Source organism: Pelophylax lessonae, assembly GCF_965119305.1.
Source record: "Pelophylax lessonae genome assembly, chromosome: 8".
Taxonomy (NCBI): Eukaryota; Metazoa; Chordata; class Amphibia; order Anura; family Ranidae; genus Pelophylax; species Pelophylax lessonae.
This window is the reverse complement of record NC_138775.1, coordinates 22,526,287-22,543,653: the sequence shown is the minus strand read 5'-3', so window position 1 is coordinate 22,543,653 and position 17,367 is coordinate 22,526,287. Positions and strand designations below refer to the sequence as shown.

The 17,367-nt window shown below is 45.0% G+C and overlaps 1 protein-coding gene and 1 long non-coding RNA gene across 6 annotated transcripts in view; one reads left to right on the top strand and one right to left on the bottom strand.

Annotated features, from left to right (window-relative positions):
* The window catches only part of LOC309561462, a 266,849-nt gene that overhangs the window by 63,711 nt on the left and 185,771 nt on the right, over positions 1-17,367 (top strand). The gene's annotated exons all lie outside the window — the stretch shown is intronic.
* LOC309561437 (laminin subunit beta-2-like) overlaps positions 1-17,367 on the bottom strand; it is a 166,666-nt gene that overhangs the window by 16,477 nt on the left and 132,822 nt on the right. For all 5 annotated transcript variants that reach the window (XM_082265342.1, XM_082265341.1, XM_082265340.1 and 2 more), the window contains 7 exons: positions 14,376-14,593; positions 11,100-11,196; positions 9,544-9,916; positions 7,028-7,212; positions 4,063-4,304; positions 2,547-2,750; positions 332-476 (listed from right to left, as the gene is read on the bottom strand). In XM_082265342.1, coding sequence (XP_082121468.1) covers positions 332-476; positions 2,547-2,750; positions 4,063-4,304; positions 7,028-7,212; positions 9,544-9,916; positions 11,100-11,196; positions 14,376-14,593 — 1,464 coding nt within the window. The remainder of the gene's footprint in view (positions 1-331; positions 477-2,546; positions 2,751-4,062; positions 4,305-7,027; positions 7,213-9,543; positions 9,917-11,099; positions 11,197-14,375; positions 14,594-17,367) is intronic.

The window sequence follows — 17,367 nt, the reverse complement described above, 5'->3', positions numbered from 1 at the left end:
CCACCAGAAAACCTGTGAAATATCCAAAAATATCGACCAATATCGGCCGATACCGATATCCGATGACCAAAATATCGTTATCGGCACTAAAAAAAACGATCACTAATTTAAGCTGCCGGTGGATGGTGCCAAGTCAGCATGTGACCATAATGTCTGGACAGACTGTGTCTAAGAAGGCATGTCAATGAATAAAGCGGCATCTAAAACAGAACATGAACAGAGCTTCTGGCAATAACTAGGTGATATCCCTCAGGATATGGTCACCCTAGACACGTGATTTCAACATTTATTTAGAAGATCATTTATAGGGGCAATGGTATACGTCACTTACGGTTCAGAAAGTCTTTAATTTGCTGGATCAGCTGCTGCAATTCTTTATTGGAACGCTCCACTCTTCCTTGCGTCTCACTGGCGCGTTCAAGAGTGGCCTGGGCCCTCTGTTTAGCTTTGTCTGCCTTTGCTTTTGCTTCTGCAACCTGAGTCAACAAGACGAGAATATTACAGAAGACGAACAAATAAACCTTTAGATTAAAACACAGGTAGGTCTTCAATAGCCAAGAAGGTATTATGTACAGTTTTGAAGGACATTTCAGTAATCATGCTTAAATAGACTTTGAGACTAGATCTGTATTGATCAACTTTCTTTTTATAGGAGTCCTTAGGTGGGGCCCCTGACATCATTAAAGAGCTGCACACAATTCATTGAATGTAATGCTACAGAAAACTGTCAGGCACTGCAGTAGAAGATGGTCAGAGATTACTGGCATAATACATGGTGTGGTCAGAGACTATGAGCATGGTACTGGAGATAGTCAGAGACTAGGAGCATGGTACAGGAGATAGTCAGAGACTATGGGTATGGTACAGGAGATGGTCAGAGACTAAGGGCATGGTACTGGAGATGGTCAGAGACTACTGGTGTAGTACAGGAGGTGGTCAAAGTGTATGTGCATGGTACTGGAGATGGTCGGAGACTATGAGCATGGTACAGGAGATGGTCAGAGGCTATGGGCATGGTACTGGAGATGGTCAGAGACTATGAGCATGGTACAGGAGATGGTAAGAGAATACTGGCGTGGTGCAAGAGGTGGTCAAAATCTACATGCATGATACTAGAGATGATCAGAAACTATGAGCATGGTATAGGAGATGGTCAGAGACTATGGGCATGGTACAGGAGATGGTCAGACACTACGAGCATGGTATAGGAGATGGTCAGACACTACGAGCATGGTATAGGAGATGGTCAAAATCTATATGCATGATACTAGAGATGGTCAGAGACTACCAGCATGGTACAGGAGATGGTCAGAGACTATGAGAATGGTACAGGAGATGGTCAGAGACTATGAGAATGGTACAGGAGATGGTCAGAGAGTATAAGCTTGGTACAGGAGGTGATCAGAGACTACGAACATGGTACAGAAGGTTGTCAGAGACCATGGGCACGGTGCAGGAGATGGTCAGATACTATGGTGGGGTACAAGAGCTGATCAGAGACTATGGCATGGTACAGGAGTTCGTCAGAGGCTATGGGCATGGTACAGGAGATGGTCAGAGACAACAGGCATGGTACAGGAGATGTCAGACACTATGGGCATGGTACAGGAGGTGGTCAGAGACTGAAAGCATGGTACAGGAGGTGTTCAGAGACTACGACCATGGTACAGGAGATGGCCAGAGACTATAGGCATGGTACAGGAGATGGTCAGAGATTGGCCGGGTAAAGAAGATGGTCAGAGACTACAGGCATGGAACCAGTGTTGGTCAGAGTCTACGGGCATGCTAAAGCAGTTGTGGAGACTGGAAGCATGCTTCGGGAGATAGTCATAGACTGGAAACACAATACATAAGTTCACTGCTATTTCTTCCCAAATCAGTGCTTTAAGATTTATGTTCCCCTGGTAGGAGTAAGAAAAAAAAATATGTATGGCACAATTGATAATTCTTTCAGCAAGATCCAATAAAAAGGAAGAAAATAAAACATGGACAGCCTAGAAAAAAACCTAAGGTAGTGCAAAAGAAATAAAACAGACCATTTAACTACTAGAACCAAGTCTAAAGTGTAAGCACCTAGGCAAGGAATAGGAGACAATGCAATAGGTGCCAAAGAACCACATGCGGACCCTGGGCTACAGGTTGGGCTACAGTTTGGACTCCAGAGTCTCCATTGTAAAAATAGAGCCAAAGGTTGGGTTTTGTCCATTATGAATGGATTCATGAAAATCATTGGAGTCTTCTAGTATGGACAGGTACCAAAAAAGCTTCCATTAGGATAACAGCAGGTATACTGCCTTGAACGTCAATGTAGGGTAGAAAGTGAAGAGCCCATTAAAGTATTACTGTGTGGTCTTATGGTCAGTATACCCTTGCATAAGTCACGAGTTTGGCACACTGCTTTTTAAAAAGGTCTCCATGGCTCACATCAATTCTGGACCTTATGGATAGAAAACCTAGTAGTGGCCTAGCTCCATATTATTTCATAAATTCATACTACGGGGTATTGTTACACTTCAACATGCTTGATAAAAAGAATAGTTTTGCACCTTCTGCAGTAAGACATCCACTTCTCCCAAGGCTCTCTGCAACTCCTCTTCGGCATGCTTGGCGCGGTCCAGTGCGTTGTCAGCAGTTGCCACAGCACCATTGCAGTTCAGGCCTCCGCAGAGCCTCTTTCCCTCATCGTCTCGGCATCCAGCACCCCCACAGGGGCTCTCTGAGCAGGAGGTGTCTCCAGGGGCCCCACAAACCTGTGCATTCGATTTGCAGTTGTTAATTTTAATATCTTTGAGCTATATGCAATGTTAGCAAATAACTGTTATAGATAGACAAATATTTTTGACTATTAAAGAACAAATCCAGTTGGAAGCTACTTTATGTGCATAGTTTAAAGAACCAATATACCTGCCTAAAGGTTTACAGAGTTTTGCACATTCTCTTGTGCCTACTCCTCCACCTTTGCAATATGGCTGCATTGTGGAAGTCTGTAAGGGTATATTCCTGTAAGCCCTCAACCGGCTTCCCAACCTTTTTTCAGTCTCTTATAATAGGTCAGAAGTTTCTAATAGACTCCTGTGACCTGCCATAAGTCTCTAACAGTCTCCTGTTACTAGTGATTGACTGAACAGCCTGGGGCTTGGTTCAGCAGGGGTTCACTGGACTTGTAAGAAGCTCAGATGTCAAACCCAAACCCCAATAAAAACAACGGGAGCCGAATCTGTTAAATTAAAATGCCCAATTTCTGGGCTAATAGGCAAGGGGGTCTCAAAAAATAGCATGAGGGTGGGCACTGCCCCGGGGAACATGTTCTAATGCAAAACAAAGTTTTGTGTGAGGCCCCCTAAGAATCCATACCAAACCCTTAATCCAAATATACCACCTAGCTGGCCAGGAAAGGAGGGGTGAATGTGTGTCCCCCCCCCCTTTGAACCATACCAGGTCACATAACTTCAACTGGGAGGGGGCCTTGCCAGCAGCGCCGGGACAAGGCCATCCAGCGCCAAGGGCAAAGATGCCAAACTGCGCCCCCCCATTCCCTTAGGGTTAGGTTCAGGGTGCCCCCATCCCTGCAATAAACTATTGCACCCAGGGCAGCCGTCCCTCCTGCCCACCCCTTGTCCCGGCCCTGCTTGCCAGTGGTACTACTGCCACTACAGCCTCCTGACTCCTATTTTTTTCTTGACTTTTTTATTTTTAATTGCTGAATGGAAATTTTATATTGTGGGAACATGTCGCAACTGCCAGCCAAGTTGCGGTGCGGCCCCATTGATCTCAATGGGTGAGTTTGGCAGGTTGTGCTTCCTTTCAAACTCTGCAACCCAAGTTGAAACTGCTGCAAGTCATCATTGTCACAGAATGTGCACAGCCCTGTCGGGCTGTAATGTCAGAACTCTGGTGAGCGACTGGGAGAGGGGATGGGGGGGTTAAAACCACAGCTCAGTTGTCTGATTTTTTTTTACCAGCCCCCCAGACACCAGTGTGAAAGAGCCCTAACTAAAAATAAAAAACTTTAACACTACAAACCTGTTTCAGATTTGACCAGCATGCATTCTAAAAACAAACCTTTTCATTAATATTCCTCAGGTCAAGTGTGTTAACTTTGGCTGTCACATCACCGAGCGCCCGGCGGTTAGCTGCATTCTTCCGGTTAAATTCATCCCGGTTTCTGGCCACTAGCTGATCCGTTTTTTGGCGGGTCTTGGCGGAGTCACTAACAGGACTGGGGACGTTGATCGCTGAAGCGTTGGCCAGCTGCTCAGCCTGTCTTGACTGGGAGTAGGACTGGTGAATGCTGTCATAAGCCCCTGTGCCAAGACAAATAACCACAAGCTGTAAAGGGAATGCTTTCCCAGCCAGAATTATTAAAAATGACTAGTGTGATGACCTGGCTTTAGTAAATCTCACACTGCAAACTCCACAACCTCACAAGCTTGGCCTCCAGTGGAAAAGGCGTAAAAATGATCAATAATATAAAGAAATGCAGGCAGTTGAAACTATATGCAAATTTTGACTTTTACTTTAAAAAGGAACTGAACTGTGGAAGCTGTGCCCAAAAGAGGCAGACGGAGGAAAAACAACTAGACACCAGTATTGCCTGTGGCCTCCATGCAGCTGATCTTTTCCCCATTACTGCCTTACCATGTCTTGTTCTTACACTCACTGTGTATCTCTGTATGGAGGCGGCCATCTTGGTAGAGGCAGGGTTTTGCTTTCTCACGTCAGGGCCTTCAGCAAACAGTGAGCATCACAGTAATGACATTATAACTCAATTCAAATCTTACTCCAAATCTCCTGAGACTGGCAGCATGGCATTAAATGATCAGTGGTCTCCAAATGCAGTCCAGTGTCCACATGTGGACCTTTGCTTGCCTTTATCTGGGGCAATATTCCGCCCACTGATACAAAGAACTATTCCTCAGATTGACATCAACAATGGGGCATAATTCCTGCCACTAACACTAACAATGGGGCACTATTCCTTGCCCTGATACCCACAAGGCATTTTCTACTTACACTGGCCACAGTCCGCCCCCAAAAGGCTAAACAACAGTAAATTAGCCTTTTGTTTAGAAAGTTTGGAGACCTCTGCTTTAGATGATCTCACACTTCAGAAATATAGCTAAGAGGTTGTAATCAGAGGAGTGCCTAGGCAGACTCACATACCAAGACATTCTCTGCTAATTTGAGGAGAAGACCTAAACAATAGGAGGGCTAAGAGATGAGAGAAGATTTAAAAAAATAAAGGAACTAAGGATTGCAAGAAGACCTAAACAGTAGGGAGCTAAGAGATGAGAGAAGGGCTAAACAATAGGTGGGATAATAGATGAGATCAAGCCTAAGCAATATGGGGGCTAAGAGATGGGAGAAGACTAAAACAATAGGGGGGCTAAGGCATGAGGGAAGCCCAAGCCCTAAACATGAGGGGCTAGGAGATGAGAGAAGACCTAAACATGAGGGGCTAAGAGATGGGAGAAGACTAAAACAATAGGGGGGATAAGGCATGAGGGAAGCCCAAGCCCTAAACATGAGGGGCTAAGAGATGAGAGAAGACCTAAACAGAAGGGTCTAAGAGATGAGAGAAGACCTAAACAAGGTGGCCTATAAAATGAGAGAAGATCTAAATAAGGGAAGGCAAAGAGATGACGGAAAACCTAAGCAAGGGACAACTAAGGTGACAGAAGACCTAAACCAGGGGGGCTAAGAGATGACAGAAGACTTAAACAAGAGGGAGCTGAGGGAAGACCTAAACAAGAGAGGGCTAAGAGATGAGAGAAGACCTAAAAAAGAAGGAGCTAAGAGATGAGAGAAGACCTAAAAAAGAAGGGGCTAAGAGATAAGGGAAGACCTAAAAAAGAAGGAGCTAAGAGATAAGGAAAGACCTAAACAAGAGGGGCTAAGAGATGAGGAAAGACCTAAACAAAAGAAGCTAACAGATGAGGGAAGATCTAAATAAGGAGAGGCTAAGAGATGAAGGAAGACCTAAACAAGGGACAACTAAGGTGACAGAAGACCTAAACCAGGGGGGCTAAGAGATGATAGAAGACTTAAACAAGAGGGGGCTAAGGGAAGACCTAAACAAGAGGGGGCTAAGAGATGAGAGAAGACCTAAAAAAAAAGGGGCTAAGAGATAAGGGAAGACCTAAAAAAGAAGGGGCGAAGAGATAAAGGAAGACCTAAACAAGAGGGGCTAAGAGATGAAGAAAGACATAAACAAGGGGGGCCAGGAGATGAGAAAATACCTAAACAAAAGGGGGCTAAGAGATGAGAGAAGACCTTAACAAGGAGGGGCTAAGAGATGAGGGAAGACAAACAAAGGGAAATAAAAGAGGAGGGAAGACATAAACAAGAGGGGCTAAGAGATTAGGAAGGACCTAAACAAGGAGGGGCTAAGAGATGAGGGAAGACCTAAACAAGGAGGGGCTAAGAGATGAGGGATGACCTAAACAAGGAGGGGCTAAGAGATGAGGGAAGACCTAAAAAAGATGGAGGTAACAGATGAGAGAAGCCCTAAACAAGTGAAGTCTAGGAGATGAGAGAAAATCTAAACAAGAGGGCGCTAGGAATCAAGAGAAGACCTAAACAATAGTAGGATAAAGAAGATGAGAGAAGATCTAAACAATAGGGAGGGTAGGAGGTGAGAGAAGACCCAAACAAGCTAACCTCTGAATGAATTACCCAAATCTCCGGACCCATACCAACTTCATTCATACACAAACCAGCTATTACTATACAACCTCCTAAAAGCCTCCTTCTAGTTGATTGCATCCAAAAAAAATTCTCTAAAAGGATAAAGTATGTGCAAAGCATGTCAATGCTGCTAAACAGTATGACAATAAGTGATCCATACATCTTCCCTGCACTGAACCCTGAGCGCTTCGCAGATACACTTTGCCTGTGGATATGCTGGCATAGTAAAGACAGGACGGAGGCAAAGCCATGTGTTCTTATCTTTTGGGATGGAAATCCTGATATTTTTATAATGCTTGTCTTCAAGCATTGTCTTCATATGCTGACCTTCAGCCCTTACCTAAAAAGTTGGAGTTTTTCAGAACCTCCAGCTGATGTGCCCTCTCCTTAGCGGTCATGTTTAGGCTTCGTGCCTCCCTCTCCAGCTCAGCGAGATCATGATTAGCGTCAAAGTTTTCATCTTGCACATTAGTTAGCTCGGTCTCCAGTTGGGTTAGCGCCTCTGTTGACTCATTAATTTTATTCCTATTAAAAATAGTGAATTAAAAAAAAAAAAAAGATACAGTACAACTTCAAAAGCTTTCTCATACACAGAGAGTTTTTTCTGTTTAGGTTTGGGTTGGGTGGGGTGGAAAACCAATAATCTACTTTATACAGGCAGTCCCAGAGTTACAAACAAGATAGGGTCTGTAGGTTTGTTCTTAAATTGAATTTGTTTGTAAGTCGGAACAGGTACATTTTTTAAGTGTAGCTCCAGCAAAAAAAAATATTTTTTTTTTTTGGATAGCATAGGGAAGAGTGAAAACAACTGTAATACTTGTTTTTCTGCCTGTGCCCCTGTTCAGAAGATTTCATCTCACTTTCTGTCCCTTTGGCAATTAGATTTTAAAAAATTTGGGTTGTTGTGAAAACAAGGATTGGTGATAAAGCCTCAGTGGAGACACCTTTTTGCCATGATAACTCTTCCAGGAGTGAATTTCCCTTCCTAGGGGTAGATTTCCTCTCACTTCCTGTTGTCTCCCTTCATTTGTATGTCGGATGTTTGTAACCCAGGGACCGCCTGTATAGTGTTTAATGTTTAGGCGCTAGCTTCATACTAAATATGTGTATAGACCAATGATCATAAAATATACAAAAATAATGTTCAAAAATAATGAGTGCTATCAACAATACTATGCAATACTGTTCAAAAACCCAAAAATGTGACAACATATACAGTATGTGCATTAAAAGTCCACACAGAAAATTATGAAAAAATATAAAAAAATATGAAAATAAAAAAAAATAAAATAAAAAAAATCTTCTATTCCACTTCTTTTTCCAACATTTGTGAATCAGTGATACATTTTTTTCTTAACTGTGCTCCACTTATATACTGTGCTCTACCACCTATTGTCAGAAGGGCCACTCACCAGAAGGCTTTGGGCCACCAGGGCCCTCACCGCTTAAATGCTGATTCCTGTCCTTGGACTTGTAGTGTGCATTCACTTCATTATTACTTGTATCTAGATTTATTTTTATATTTTTATATTTTTTTTTATAATTTTCTGCTTGAATTTTTAACCACTTGCCGACTGCCTAACGACGATTTACGTCGGCAGTCAGCCCCTCACAGGCAAAGTGACGTAGATCTACGTCGCTAGCCTGTGAGGGTCTAGGGAGCGAGCGCGCGCCGCCGGAGGCGCGCTCCCGCGTGGTCACGGACCCCCCCGCGCGTGTGACCGGCGGACTTGATGTCCGCCGGTCACTCCGCGATCGCCGCTGCAGAGGGAGAAAGTCAGGCGGCTAATGTAAACAAGCCGCCTGTCATTCTCCCCTGTGTAGAAACTGTGATCACACGGTTCTACTATGTAGGACCGTTGATCACTGTTTCTACAGCTCAACCCACAGCCAATCACAGTTAGAATCACACCCCTAGGGACACACACAGCCCCTCCCTCTCAAATAAAGTTAACCCCTTCACTACCAGTGTCATTTTGCAGTAACAGTGCATATGTATAGCACTGATTACTGCAGCAATGTCACTGGTAACCCCAAAAGTGTCAAAACTGTCAGTCAAGGGTCCGATCTGTCCGTCGCAATGTCGCAGTACCGCAAAAAAAATTGCAGATCGCCGCCATTACGCGTTAAAAAAAAAACAGCAAAAATGGCAAAAATCTTTCCCTTTGTTAGTAAACGCGATAACTTTTGCGCAAACCAATCAAAATACGCTTTTTGCGATTTTTTTTTACCAAACATATGTAGTATAAAACAAATTGGCCGAAAATGTTAAAAAATTTTGTTAAAAAATTTTGATTTTTACATTTTTTTGGGGGGAATTTCATATAAAAAAATGTGAAAAATATTGCTATTTTTGCAAAATTGACGCTCTTTTTCTGTTTATAGCGCATGATCAAAAAGCGTACAGGTGATCAAATACCACCAAAAGAAAGCTCTGTTTGTGGGAAAAAAAGACGTCAAATTAGTTTAGGTACAGCGTCGCACGACCGCGCAATTGTCCGTTAAAGTCACGCAGTGCCGAATCGCAAAATACCCCCTGGTCAGGAAGGGGGTAAAATCCTCCGGGGCTTAAGTGGTTAATACACATATAGGTCGTGTCACATTTTTGGGTTTTTGAACAGTATTGCATAGTATTGTTGATAGCACTCATTATTTTTGTATATTGTATGTTCATTGGTTAGACACATATTTAGTATGAAGTTAGCGCCTCAACACTGAACACTATATCAGGTTTGGGATAACCAAAATGGACGTCAGCAGCTGAGCACACATTTTTAAATAGGAATTCTATTGAGGGGGCCCCGTTTTATTGATACAAAAATCTACTTTAGCTACACAACTAATTCATCCACTAACCTTAAGTCATCCATAATTTTCATCAGATTTGTCACTGTCTCCACCGTCGCATTTCGGGAGTTGACAATCTTTCGTGCCTTGGCCAGTTTTTCCTCTATGTCTTTAAAGTTTTTCTTGTAGGCTCCTGCTACGCCGGTCAGGTGGACGTCTTTGCCGCGGCGTACCAGGTCTCGGGTGCGGGTGGCCAGATCTTGGACGATGCGGTCCCAGTCTCCAAAGCACTGGTGGCAAGGCTGGCAGTCGGGGAACTGTCCGGAGAAGCCGCGGGCACACTGATCGCAGCGAACGCCAGAGACTCCCGGGCGACAAGTGCAGTGGCCGGTGCCTCGGTTGCATTGGGGAGACTGAATACCTCGGCGGTCGCAGTCACAAGCTGCCAATCAGGAATCAGAAAGTCAGTGCAATGGCCAGTAGGGATGCAGATGGATAAGAATCATTTAAAGGGCATTTTATTTTCTTTCATTTTGGATGGTGTAAGGAAAGTTTAGAAACCCTGCCAGGTTTTTATTACTGTTTGTGAAAATTCACCCTCTCTGGTGAATTTGTTCTGGTGGCCATTGTCAGAAAGGCAGAACATTTTGAGAAATCTAATATTTTACTGTTGTCACCAAAACTAAACGTGAGGGTAAATTTTCCTGCTCTGGTGACAAATGTCTAAAAGGCGAATTTCTCTTATTTTGTAGACATTTTCTGCCAATTCCTGTTGTGTTTGCAGGACAGGAAATGAAGAAAAATCTCCCAATGGGACAGAGACCGCAAATAAATAAATAAACCAACAAGATTTTAAAACGCTTGCTGACCGCAAACATTATTTATATGGTGGAAGAGCGGTTAGGGGGCGTGTGCCACCACGCCTGTGCTGTGATTTGACACAGCACAAGCCGAGCAGCGGGTGCCGGAAGTTAATGTCCGCTGGCACCCACTGATCATCGAGACACAGAACAGAGCTTTGCCTATGTAAACAAGACAGAGCTCTGTTCTGTCAGCAGAGATGTGAGGATTTTCTGTCCCTGCAACGCAGGAAATAAAATCCATCACATGTCTTAGTAAAAGCAGCAAAAACACTGGCTAGGCACACATTTAGCCTTTTGATCACCCTAGATGTTTAACTCCTCCCTGGCAAGTGTCATTAGTACAGTGACAGTGTATATTTTTAGCATATGATATATATATATATATATATATATATATATATATATATATATATATATATATATATATATATACAGTGTATGTATATATACATACATACATACATACACACACTGAACAAAATTTTAAACGCAGCACTTGTTTTTGCCCCCATTTTTCATGAGCTGAACTCTGAGGACTTTTTCTATGTACGCAAAAGGCCTATTTCTCTCAAATATTGGATTATTGTTCACAAATCTGTCTAAATCTGTGTTAGTGAGCACTTCTCCTTTGCCAAGATAATCTATCCACATCACAGGTGTGGCATATCAAGATTCTGATTAGACAGCATGATTATGAAAAACGGACATCAATGCATTCCTATGGAAAAACGGACGACAACGGATAAGTTGTCAGACACTCACCCCTGCACTGAACGCTGGGATTCCCCCAGTAATTTTCCTGACACTCTGTACACATAGATCCTCCAAATCCAGGTCTGCACTGACACTTTCCTGTGAACTTTAAAAGGAGAAAAAAGAAAGAAAAATATTAGTGTGAAGCAGCCCATATATTGATCTTTTTTTTTTTTTGTTCGACCAGCGGGTTAAATGAAAAAAAAGATCCAATTTCCCCATCCGCACATTCGCGGTGGATGGGGGAATCCTTCCCGCTGTGCTGTAACATTCTGACAGCTGCGTGCCTTCCCCGCCATCAGAATGCAATGATCAGCGTTGCCGGCTATAGCCTGCAGCACTGATTGTTTGAGAAAAACTCAACAGGCTGGCTGTACATAAGTTGATCGATAGATGGATTGCGTACAACCAGCCTGCCTTACATGGATCACAATTCGGCTGGTCCCTGCTGAACTGGACAAATTCCGATCTACTGTATGTATGGCTGGCTTAAAGTGATTGTAAATGATCACCTAGTAAAACAAGCCAGCCATTTTAAGGGCCAGTTAATACCTTAGAAACACAGTCCGGATGCGTTCCAGATTTGTTTCTGCATGCGCGTGCTTGCTGCGATTTTGATGTGTTCCATTGCGATTTTCTTTCAAAAGGTTTTTATTGATTTTTTCAAAAAGATACTTACAAACAATGTTTGAAACAAGATACTTAACATTTTCTGTGATGTTAATTTTTGTTTAACCGGTTGCTGACCACCCGCCGCCTTTTTACTGCGGCAGGGCGGCCCTCCTGCACGAACCGACGTAGACCTACGTCGGTCGCGTGCCTGCAGCTAGGGGGCGAGAACGTGCCACCGGGAGCGGCACGTTCTCGCCCCCACTCGGCAACGAGGACTCCGATGCACGGGGCAGGCGGCTCAGATTGCCTCCGGCCACCCGCGATCGCTCCCCGCTGAGAGAGAAGGATGGTCAGCTGTTGTAAACACAGCTGACCGTTGTTCTCTCTGGAATGATCACAGAGCGCCTGTGATCCTTCTATATGGGATCACAGGTCTCTATGGTCATTTCACAAGTCACCCCCCCCACAGTTAGAATCACTCTCCTAGGCTCACATTTAACCCCTTGATCACCTACAGCATTGGTGTCAAACTCAATTAAAATCGCGGGGCGTGTCAGCATTATGATTGCCCTCAAAAGGGCCGGTTGTATCTGTAAGATAAGATGTCTAGAGCATCCCCTACCCTTACATAAGATGTTAAGAGCCTCTCCACCATCAGAAGTTGAGTCCCCACCCTCCCTTACATCACAGTGAATCCCCCTTATCTTGTGTAGCTGCTGGGAAGAAGGTGTAGGCATTGCTGGAAAGCAAAAAAGTACAGGTGCTTGAGCTCTCCTGCAGCTGCAAGAGAGGTGTGAGGGCCAGATGAAATGGCCTGGAGGGCCGGATTCGGCCCGCGGGCCTTGTGTTTGACACATGTGACCTACAGTGTTAACCCCTTCCCTGCCAGTGTCATTATGGCGCTTTTCCACTGCATGGAACTGAACGGTTCGGCTCGCTTTTGTGCTTTTCCACTGCTGGTACCGCATGGTACGGTGAAGGAACGGTTCGGTACGGCGGCGCTTTTCCACTACATGGAACCGAACGGTATGGCTCGCTTAAACAGTACCACCTTGATTTTGGTTCCAAGAGGTACCATACCCGGTACCATATCCCACAATCCTTTGCATGCAGCTGACTGTTTGTCACTACTAGCCACTGATTGGTCAGAGAATCGTTGTTATCCCACCCACTTACTACTTTAGTACTACTTTTGTGGAAAAGCAAACCGTACCGAACCGTTCCAACACCGTACCATGCGGTACCATGCAGTGGAAAACCAAACCGGGCCAAGCAGGGCCGAGTAGAGCCGAGCCGGTACTTGCAGTGGAAAAGTGCCAAAACAGTGCATATTTTTAGCACTGATTACTGTAGTAATGTCACTGGTTCCCCCAAAAGTGTCAAATATGTCAGTTAGAGGTCCGATCTGTCCGCTGCAATGTTGCAGTCCCGCTAAAAATCGCAGATCGCCGCCATTACTAGTAAAAAAAAAAAAAAACAATAAAAATGACATAAATCTTTCCCGTAGTTAGTAGTTGTCGCTGTTTTTTTGTTTATAGCGTAAAAAAATAAAAATTGCACAAGTGATCAAATACCACCAAAAGAAAGCTCTATTTGTGGAAAAAAAAGGACATCAATTTTATTTCGGTATGGCGTCGCACGACCGCGCAATTTTCCGGTAAAATAACGCAGTGCTAAATCGCAAAAAAATGACCTGGTCATTAAGGAGGGAAACCTTCTGGTCCAGAACTGGTTAAGATAACAACAATCTATGGTGCGCAGTAGTATGGCAGCGGTGTCAATTCACCAATCACTGTGCCTCATGCTGTTTCCTTTTTTTTTTTAAAAGCAAACTTTATTGAAATGTCACGAAGTAAAGTTCTTTTGGCCACAGCGAGGTGCATGGCAGTGGATTGCATCCTACAACACTGCGCTGAAAATAAGTACTAAATGCTGAACTTCACTGCTGCAAGGTGGTGAACTATCCTGCTAGAAGACAAGGCATTTTCCATGATCTTACAGCAGGACTGTGCTGGACTATTTGCCCAGCGCATTCCCACCGCATCTCCATGTCAATGGTCCCTAAGGACCAGGGCTTTTTTTCAGCGGGAACGCGGGGGAACGCAGTTCCAGCACCTCCAGTACTAAATGTATGTAATGGCAAGGGGTGTGCTACAGGATCTCTTGATGCTGGCTGATGGGGATCTATTGTCATTGCAGGGGATCTATTTTTGCCTGAGGGGGAGGTCTGTTGTTGCTGTGGGGAATCTATTGTTGCTGAAGGTGGCTCTTCTGTTGCTGGAGGTCAGTTGTTGCTGGGAGGGATCTGGAGAGTCTATTGATGCTGGCTGTGGGTGGGATCTGTTTTTGCTGCCGGGGGTCTATTGTTGCTGGGTGGGGGAGTATTTTGTTGCAGGTGGTCCATTGTTGCCGGGGAAATCCAGTGTTCCTGGCTGCAGGGGATCTATTTTACTGCTTTTCTTGTTATCGTTAACAAATGCCATGCAAATTACTTTATACCACAAATGTTACTTGGTTCTATATTCTCTGAAAGGGGCAGTACTGGGAGGTGGGTGGGGTTTGGAACCAAGGAACGATGCTCGAAGGTTGACAGGGGCGGAGACAAGGGGATACCCAGAAAGGAGGAGTTCCTGCACCTATTCTCTGAGAAAAAAAGCCCTGCTAAGGACTAACCTCATTGCAGCTCAGGCTGAAGGAGTTATGGGGGTCACAGTTGCAGGGGGAGCACCCCTTTCCGCTCGCCAGGTTCCAAAAGTTGGGGCTGCAGCGGTCACAGCTTTGTCCTTTGACATTAGGCAAACACTGACACTGGCCGCTGCTTTTGTTGCACAGACACTCGTCTCTGGAAGTGCACTGACCGCGATCGGTTCCCAGGAAGTTACAGACACACTCTGCAAGAGAAAGCAAAGTTCTTATTACAGGGAAATACAACGATGAGGACAAGGATGACTGATGATAGAACATGCAGTATGTCAAGCTGCTTCTGCTCAAATCGACTAGGAAGGAACGTGTCGGAATCTTTTTTGTAAAGTTCAGCAGTAAATTTTATTAGAAATCCCGTTCACTCAAAAGCCAACGCGTTTCAGGGCCATCAACCTTCATCAGGGCTTGGCAGATGCTGAAAATAAGGAATATACACTGGACTGATAAGTAGTGATTCTGAAGCGTGATTTCTGTAAGATAAGATGTAGCATCTGCTCTAGAAGCCAGTATAGGCTTCTACTGTCTGAGCCCCCTTGGGAAGATTTTCCCTTAAGGTGATACTAAGCACACACTGAGGTTGGTTTACTAAAATTGGAGGGTGCAAAATCTGTGTATGGTAACCAATCAGCTTCTAACTTCAGCTTGTTCAATCATGTCCTTACATAAAACAGAGCTCCAGCCCCCTCCCCCCCCCCCCCCCACAGAAAAATTAAAAGCCAGCAGCTACACATACTGTACACAAACTGTAGCTAATGACTTTTAATATTAGGACACTTACCTGTCCTGGAGTCCAGCGATGTCGGCACCCCATCCGATGTTTCCATCAGCTCTCGGGTGCTGCCGCCGCCATGGGCCTGTGAGGGAAACCGGCAGTGAAGCCTTGCGGCTTCACAGCCGATTCACTACTGCACATGCCCAAAGAATGCTGAGCTTCCTAAATGGCCCAGTGGCAGGGAAGGGGCAGGGGGGCCAAACTTCTGATGGACCTCTGCGAGGCCAGGATCGACGAAATTGGCATCAAAACCAGGTACCTGCTCCCCCCTCCTCCCCAGAAGGGAAATGTAGCACCGGAGGGGGGGGGGGGAGCAGACAGTTAAGCAGAGATTCTACTTTTGGGTGGAACTCCACTTTAAACAGGCTTTTCCACTGCATGGTACGGATCGGTTTGGCTCGGTTTGGCGCTTTTCCACTGTATGGTACCGCATGGTACGGGTTAGAACGGTTCGGTACGGTTTGGTACAGCGACGCTTTTCCACTACATGGTACGGCTCGGTACGGCTCGCTTAAACAGTACCACCTCGGTTGGGATTCCAAGCGGGCCGTACCGATACCATATCCCACAATCCTTTGCATGCAGCATTGATTGTTTGTCACTACTAGCCACTGATTGGTTAGAGAATCGTTGTAATCCCACCCACTTACTACTAAGTACTACAATTGTGGAAAAGCAAACCGAGCCGAGTAGAGCCTATACAGTGCTGAAAGGTGCCGACTCGTACCACGCAGTGGAAAAGCAAACTGAGCCGAGCTGGGCCAAGCAGTGCCGAGTGGAGCCGAGCCGGTACTTGCAGTGGAAAAGTGCCATAAGCGATTTCTTTCTTTGAACTTCCTGACCTGGCTAATAGTAGTTGGTCCCATCATCTGGACTTTTTCTGTAATGTTGAATAAGTTTTGTTGCTTCTCCTAGCCACTTCCTTAGTTCTAATGAATATCTTGCTGGAACCAATACCCCCCCCCCCCCCCCCAAGACTCTAATCCTTCCCTAATCATTGGCCACAGATGCACCTTAACCACTTACGGACCGCCCACCGTGTATGTACGTCGGTACTTTGATGTTAAATACCGGGGTTATGGCAGCAGATAGCTTTAACATAAGGGTGGTCCCAGCGGCGGATTCACCGTGGGATCACCTTTATGGGCAGCGGGAGGGGTCGTCCCGGTCGTTTTCCCCGCATACTGGAGCCGCCGGAAGCGGGGAAAACGATCCGGTGTTCTAAAATTTTCTCGGACCCGTGAAAAAATCGGACCTCGTCACTTCCGGTGATAGGAGTATCAAGTGCGCATGCGCATAAGACATTATCTTGGTTTGATAAACTTATAACACATAGTGGGCAGCTGAATGAGAGGAGGCGGGGCTGAGGTGGGACGGAAGACACCGCCGCGTCATCTGCAGAGCTGAATAGAGGAGGCGGGAGAGGAGGCGGGATGGAGGTGCGGCCGTGTAATAAATGCAGGACTTTAGCGACTCCTTGTTTTATTATCTTTAGCAATTATCGTATTATTTATCCTTAGGATTTCATTACATTTACTATTTCTATAATACAAAATAAGAAATACTAAATGTAATGAAATCCTAAGGATAAATAATACGATAATTGCTAAAGATAATAAAACAGAAGGAGTCGCTTAAGCCCTGCATGTATTACACGGCCGCACCTCCGTCCCGCCTCCTCCACCAGCTCTGCATATGTGTCCTCCGTCCTCCGTCGCACCTCAGCCCCGCCTCCCCTCAATCAGCTGTCCGCTCTCTGTTATAATTTTGCCAAACCTCGAAAAATGTCTTCTGCGCATGCGCACGGACGACTCCCATCCGCTGTTTTGTGATGCTCTGTCACCGGAAGTGACGAGGTCCGAATTTTTCACGGGTCCAACAAAATTTTACAACACCGGTCCACTCTCCTCTTAGGCAGGAAGTCGAGTGAGGGCAAGATGGCCCCCACTCCACTCTATGGCCTTGGAGGATCGGAGCCATGTCAGACGTTGCTTCCTAGATTTAAAGAGCCCATTTTTTTTCATCTTAAAAAAAATGACTTTTTTTTCTTTCTTTTTTCATTTTTAGTGTAGATGTGAGGTGTGAGGTCTTTTTGATCCCAGATCTCACATTAAAGAGGTCCTGTCATGCTTATTTCTATTACAAGGGATGTTTACATTCTTTGTAATAGGAATAAGATCCCATTCAGAC